Source organism: Priapulus caudatus, unplaced genomic scaffold (assembly GCF_000485595.1).
Source record: "Priapulus caudatus unplaced genomic scaffold, Priapulus_caudatus-5.0.1 Scaffold2082, whole genome shotgun sequence".
Classification (NCBI taxonomy): domain Eukaryota; kingdom Metazoa; phylum Priapulida; class Priapulimorpha; order Priapulimorphida; family Priapulidae; genus Priapulus; species Priapulus caudatus.
The window spans coordinates 6447-13698 of NW_014579143.1; the positions used below are offsets into that span (position 1 = coordinate 6447).

Sequence of the window (7252 nt, forward strand, 5' to 3'; positions counted from 1 at the left end):
TTGGTGGATTTGGGGGTGGATTTGGTGGATTTGGGGGTGGATTTGGTGGATTTGGGGGTGGATTTGGTGGATTTGGGGGTGGATTTGGTGGATTTGGTGGATTTGGGTGGATTTGGGTGAATCGTGTAACCGGTTTTACTATGACTATGTATGACTATGAGTCTTGACTATGAATGATGAAAACACCTGATGAGGAGGTTACACATTTCAATATACCTTTGAATCTGGTAAGCAGGACGTTACTACTACTAAAAAGGGAATGTTCGGCTGCCTGATGTGAGAAAACGCAATTTCCTCGCCATACTTCGTCTTTCATCGTTAGGTACCGGTACTACTACTACTACTAGCGCTGAGAGGGTCTATGTCCCCCGGGGTACTGCCGGAATTAACGTACCCTGGGTACGGTCCGGTATACCGGAACGTACCCTGATACTATATTATATGCCGGACCGTACCTCGCCTACTCCACTAACGAGTCTAGGGAGTCGCCTACGCCTACTCTCTAACCTTAACCCGAACCCTAATCCGAACCCTGATCCTAACCCTAACCCTAATCCTAACCCTAACCATATCAAATGGTGACCAGGGTTCGTTCCGGTATACCGGACCGTACCCAGGGTACGTTCCGGCAGTACCCTGGGGGACATAGACCCTATGAGCACTGTAGCCACTAAAAGTTATTCGTTAACCGACGAAAGTTGTTCGTTCGCTAAATAGCGAACGAAGGCATACCGAACAACTTACCAAATAACTTTACCGATCAACTTTACCGAACAACGCGTTTCACTAACGCTTCGCTATGCTCTCGCTATTTAGCGAACAACTTCGTGTCAGCTGGCGGCAACTACAAACACGCGGCGCAGTTGTTACTAGGTTACTCTAAACATATTGGTTGGCTCGGTGTGCCAGCGCTCGCGACACTTTGTAAATTATTCTTGACATAGATGCTTTGCTGATTCCTAGTGTATCACTAGCCGTTTGCTGAATGCTTCCAGTTGCATAAAATCGCAATGCCGCAAATACTTGCAAAGACGAAGAAATGGCTCGAGATCTCATTGGCCTTGGGCTGAGCTCATCGTTCAGTTGATCTACAATGACATGGCTGGGCAATCTATATCTGGCGATAATTTCTGTATCATTGTAAGCATTAAACGGTTGTGTTCTGTCGCTGAAAACTCTTTCTCTTCGTAAATGTCGTCTTTCATTATCTCGATTATAAGCTTGATACAATAAAAAGTTTGCCATGCTTGTCACTATACACTCCGCTGCGTGCAGTTGTACTCACTGCTTGCAGTTGTGCAGTTGTGCTCACATACTATATGCTGCTGATCGAGCTTGCAGTTGTGATGTCAGTGATAAGAGTTACTCGAAATAAGTGCGAAGTGTTTTAGGTAGGTGCGTAGGTAGGTAGGTAGGTAGGTAGGTAGGAGCTTGCTACGTGTTAACGCGTGTGTCACATCTGTCAATGCTCAGGCTCTCGTTCGACAACCGGTTTGCAAACCGAGACTACACTTGCATGTAAATCTGTGGCATCGATAGCATGTAAAGATTCACAACACACATTACAATATATTATGAACTGTTGAAAGATTAGAGTAACACATATAACATTTTGATATTCTTTCTATTCGACAGGCAGGCGAAACGGAGCCTAAAGTAGATCCCAGGCGCGCGTTTTAGCAGACGAATTGATAGAGATTGGCAAGTCTGCCTGTGTCAGTCTGATTGTATATGTGTGTACAGCACGGACACGAGCTTGTATTTGCGTGAATAGTGTGCCTATATAGGCACTATCGTTTGTAGTAAAGTTAGGTGCATTTATCTGAAACAACCTCCGCAACATCGCTGCTACAATATACAACGCACACTGCGCTACATTATGTTTTTATAGGGTTTAAATACACCGGTGTAAACAGACCCTGCAGAGGTGTCGGTAAAGTTGTTCGCTAAATAACGAATAACTTTAGCGAACGGAGCTTTGTGAAACACGCGCGGACGTGTTTTTCGCTATTTACCGATCAACTTTGAAAATAGCAAAGGAAAAATAGCGAACGAACGTTATAGTGAAACGCGCTGCTGGTGGGTCGAGATTACCAAAATGGGTCGAAATTACCAAAAATGGGTCGAAATTACTAAAAGTTGGGTCTAAATTACGATGGGGCTAAATTACCAGCTTCGGCGTGGATGCCAGGACGCTGCCTTGGGAGCGGCAAATTAAACCAATTATCGTGTTCAATCACTTATATGTATTAAAGTAAAGCGAAGTAGTCTTTATTTTCATCGGTACAGGACATACACAGCGCCTTTACACAGGGTAACATGAGCTATTCCGATATCAAACATATGTAAGATAACAAGTGATGTCATGATCATCGATTATACTCGATCATCGGTTGATTTAAGCTTTCTTTTTCTTTTCTTTTTTAATTTGAACAAGAAAACTTGGAAAAGTGATGAGAATCAGAGATATCATCGCTACTATACAAGTTATCCTTTATTAACATACATGTATTATACACACAGTAGTAAATAGTGCAAAACAAACAGTAAACAGGGCTAAACAAGCACATACATGCACACACGTACATGCGCACGACGTTACGCACACGCAGGCATTCAACACCCCGAGTAACCGATTGTAACCGATCATCGGTTACTTGGGTCCAACCGATGATCGATTACGAAATTACAACCGATTGACAACACTAATGATTTACAGTTATGGTAAAATTACTGTAATGATTACATATTTTTAATCATAATGTGAATCGAACAAAGCCGTTGACTTATCGGAGCTAGTCTAGAAGACATTACCCACTGAGCTACGTAGATAGTAGATTATAATTGTAAAATAGAATCAAGTGATTAATTTGAACTTTTCTATTTCAGGTGCTCTCGGACGTTGTGATAGCGGAGACGCGATGAAGCAGGCGACGATACTTCAATTCGTCAACGACAACCGACTAACGACGTCTTCGCGAGCGAGATTGGTCTCCTGTCCCGCGTGCGACGCGGAAGTGGCGCTCTCGAAGATAAACGCGCATCTCGACGAAGGTTGCCGACCTACCGACCGCTGGAAACCGTCGCCGGCGTCCGAAGCGGAGGTCAGAAGTGGTCCGAAGAGGTCTGAAGAGGTCCGAAGAGAGTTAGCCGCTACCAAGGAACGTCCGAGGACGTCCGAAGCGGAGGTTGGAAGTCCGAAGCGGTCCGAAGAGGTCAGAAGAGAGTTGGCCGCTATCAAGGAACGTCCGAGCACCTCCGAAGGGCCAGCGTTAGCTGCCACCTCGCTCGACGTCCAGCGGACGGAACCTGCGTCGGAACAACGCAGTCCAGATTGGAACGCGGCGTCGCAGCGGAAGCGACGCCGGCGTTCCCGCGACGACGGGCGACGTTCGAAGCGGAAGAAGATCGAAGATTCTGAGCGGATCGCGGGATCGTCGGACGAGACTCGGCGAGGTCGGGCAGCGACGTCGGATTTCGCGCGCCGCCCGAGCGGATGCCAGGGGGCGCCGCCGTCGCCGCGCGCTCGGGAAAACGCGGACGGAGGATTCGCGAACGGACGAGGAGGAGCTTCGGTCGCGAACGGAGTCCGCGAGGAAAAGGAAACGAGAAAAAAGCGTGGCGCGCTTTCGCGCGGCGTCCCGAGGCGACGCCCGGCAGATGCATCCGGCGGGACGGATGCTGTCGTCGCCGCGGCGACCGATCCCCTGCGCGTCGGCGTTGCCGAGCGAAACGATCCGTACCGAAGACGAGGTCTCGTTAACGACCGCCTCGTTAAATTCTCTGAGGGTACCGGACACGTACCTCCAGCTGCTTCCGACGCGAAAGACACGCCAGATGGCGCTAGTGGGCTAGATGTAAAAGACGCACTAGATGGTGCCAACAGGCTCGATGTAAAAGACGCACTAGATGGCGCTAGCGGGCTCAGCGCAGAGTCGGTATCGGTCGGCGAGGGGGCGCCGGGAGAGAGAGAGGACGATGCGGCAGAGCGTGTGCCGTACTACTTGAATAATTTTGTGTTCGTGATGAAATCCGTGCTCTCTAATGCGGAGGATCGTTCGTTGCTAGATGATGCAGACATGCAAGTAGTGGAAAACTTCTTCCAGTTATCAGGTATAATATATATAATAGTATTATTAGTATATATATATATATTATACATAATATATATATTATATAATGATGCTAATGTTATCTGTTATTTATTTTTTGGATGTAAAGACGGTAAATTCGTAAGAAGTATATCAACGACGTGCTTGCAAGCTCCTCGCCATCAGTGTTTTTATTTATGATGTTACATCAGTCGGACAAAGAAGTAATTGATCTTATAATATATAAACATCAGGCTAGAAATTGAATTAAAACCATCAGGTTAGAAATTCAATACCACTATTATTGAATTTCTAGCCTGATGTTATATAGGATCAATTATTGCACAATTTTGCACTTATTAGTAAATTATTATTATTTATTATTATTATTATTATTACTATTTGTGAATTTATGTACTCACGTTTTCCACGCTTACATTATATTAATGTTTGCATTTTCAGATGCTGCTAAACAGTTGTATGTAAGACTCTTTCAAAGAAAGCACTGCTGGTTGCCGGTGTCCAGACTGCGCTATCCGTTGATTGCTGAGGACCTCTGCCCAGTGGTGGACGAACTGGCTTCATCAGGATTTCTACTCACTGGTTTGTAGTAAACGTCTCTTTTTATATTGCACATGTGTATGTGCGTGTGCATGCGTGCGTGCGTGTGTCTGCGTGCATGCGTGCGTGCGTGCGTGTATGTGGCGTGCCTGTATGTGGCATGAGTGCATGCGTGTGTGTGTGTGTGCGCGCGTGTGCGTGTGCATGTGTGTGTGTGTGTGCGTGCATACATGCATCTGCGTGCGTGTGTTCGAAAGTTCAATAGGCACCCAAACACATTTCACAATGGCGCTTCAAAATTCAACATTTGAGTACGTCTGTGATTTTCAATACCTTCCAGGTGACCACCTCAAAGATGTGAGAATGGTGTTGGAGTTACTCTCTGGTCCTGATGTGCGCAGCCTAGCCAAGGATCTTCGTGTTATGGGAAACAAGTCTAAGAAATCTGATCTCACGCAATGTGTACTTGACTATGCTTCCAAACAACGATCCATATTTGGCAAATCGATGCACGGAGTAGTGTTGAAAAAGTAAGTAAATTTTTTTATTTATTTTATCATAGTTGATTATTATAAGTCAGTGTTGCGTCAATGTTATATTGTCAATTATCGAGGCGTTCAAAAGTAGCCTGCCCTAAAGCCTTATCATCCTAGAACAGGGGTTCTTATAACCTGTGGTCCATGGACCACTTTAGGGTCTGTGGATGAGCTTCAGGGGGCCTGTGAACCAGGCGCAAGCAAAATTTTGTTAGTGCGTATGTCCATTTTGGGGGGAGGGGTTGGTAGCTTTCACCAGATTCTTAAGGGGGTCCATGACTCAAAAAGAGTTAAGAACCACTGTCCTAGATGTAGAGCCAAATGTTCCGGTGTTGTATAGATGGCATCACACTCGATCTGCAGTTAAAGTGTGCTGTCATAAACCAAATGTTTGTGATTGTGCAGTATGAAGATGTATGATAGTGGACGTCAGGGAAAAAAAATTATTTATTTTTCGGGGGCTACTTTTCAAGCTCGCGTGCATGAAAATAGCACTCTAAAATTTGGTTTGCATTGAACTCTATGCAAATCTTCGGGGCTCTTTTTGGCATTTCCGGGGCTCTTTTTGGCATTTCGGGGGCTAAATCGCCCCGAGCCCCCGTGTATTTTTTTCACTGGTGGACGTGTAATGTAACTAAGGCGTAACGTAAATGTAATGTAAAGAGTGTTGAATTTGTAAATTGTATTTGATCGGTTTTGGCTCATCTTTCGGCGTGCGGTCGTCGCATAGCCTGCCGTTGCCATTTCGCAACATTAAATTCTCACACATACGTAGCATCTTTACGCTTCATGCTATTTCCGTCCCACGGCCGATAGAGACGTCTTAAGTGCCTTGAGGTAGAGTGGGATGAAGATGCGAGGAAGCGTAGAAGTTGCCTTGGATTTCGAAGCTGCGTCTTTGCTTGGTGAAGCCACGTCTTTGAGGGATGCGGGTCTCTTGTTTTAGAGCGAGGAAGATGCTGGGAGCGTGCTGCGTGGTCGATGAGAAGCCGAGAGTCACGCTGCTGCGTCTGCTGCTGCTCTTCTCCCTAACGATGATCACACTCGACGATGAGGATGCTGGGATGGGGCAGCTGTGAGCGATTTATTATAGTTAATTTATTATTTATTTATTTGTTATAGTTAATTTATTATTTATTATAGTTTATTTATTATTTTATTATTATTTATTTATTATAGTTTATTTATTATTATTTATTTATCATTATTATTTATATATTATTTATTTATTATTTGTTTCAATTTCTTAGGTTGCAATTATCCAACGTGAGTTAGAAGTCGATGACGAATGTCTAGTGAAGTTGGACGGTCGGTAAAATCCTTTTTTTCTCGGAGGTAACGAGTAAATGATTGTATTGTTTTTAATTGCGGCAGGTATTCACTACTGATGGTCAACATGGGAAAGATATCTTATCCGTCTTACGCGATATCGAGGACTGCAAAGATCTTTCCGGAGCGAGACAGTTTGATACGGTAAAATAAAAATATCTGTTGTGTTGAGAATACAACCTTTTTCTTGGGGTCCAAATTCCCAAGAAATAAATAAGCACTCCATTTTTAACCATTTCAGCTATCGTTTTCGGCAGTTTCGTTATAGTTTTATATTTTTATAGTTTAGTTTAGTTTAGTTTAGCTTTTATCGAACATTTTCCGAGTATGACTATTAAAACTTTGTTGTGATGATAAAGGCAGCACTTTATTTGTGCTTATTAGTTTATATATTACGCTCATTGTTGGATTTTTTTGTCATCGCTATCTTCTTAGGTTCCAGTCGATTCTATGCATGGCAACCGAGTTGACGAAACATCTACAGAACAACGCGTTCGAGTCGGGACTGCAAGCGTATCTGAACGCCAAGGAACAGTTTCGAGAATCTTATACGAACGAGTCGATCATCGCGTAGGTTGCCTCTGATGATTTGCGATGTTGTCGGCGAGTGAGTGAGTGCATGAATGAGTGTGTTTGAATGAGTGAGTGTGTGAGTGAATGTGTCAATAAGTGAGTGTGTGAGTGAATGTGTCAATAAGTGAGTGTGTGAGTGAATGTGTCAATAAGTGAGTGTGT

At 44.3% G+C, this 7252-nt stretch overlaps 1 protein-coding gene across 1 annotated transcript in view; it reads left to right on the forward strand.

Moving 5' to 3' along the window:
• Positions 1–7252, forward strand: part of LOC106818187 (fanconi-associated nuclease 1-like) — a 15267-nt gene that overhangs the window by 554 nt on the left and 7461 nt on the right. Inside the window, exons 2-7 of the mRNA XM_014822914.1 lie at positions 2890–4113; positions 4554–4694; positions 4993–5182; positions 6135–6263; positions 6563–6661; positions 6953–7087. Coding sequence (XP_014678400.1) covers positions 2890–4113; positions 4554–4694; positions 4993–5182; positions 6135–6263; positions 6563–6661; positions 6953–7087 — 1918 coding nt within the window. The remainder of the gene's footprint in view (positions 1–2889; positions 4114–4553; positions 4695–4992; positions 5183–6134; positions 6264–6562; positions 6662–6952; positions 7088–7252) is intronic.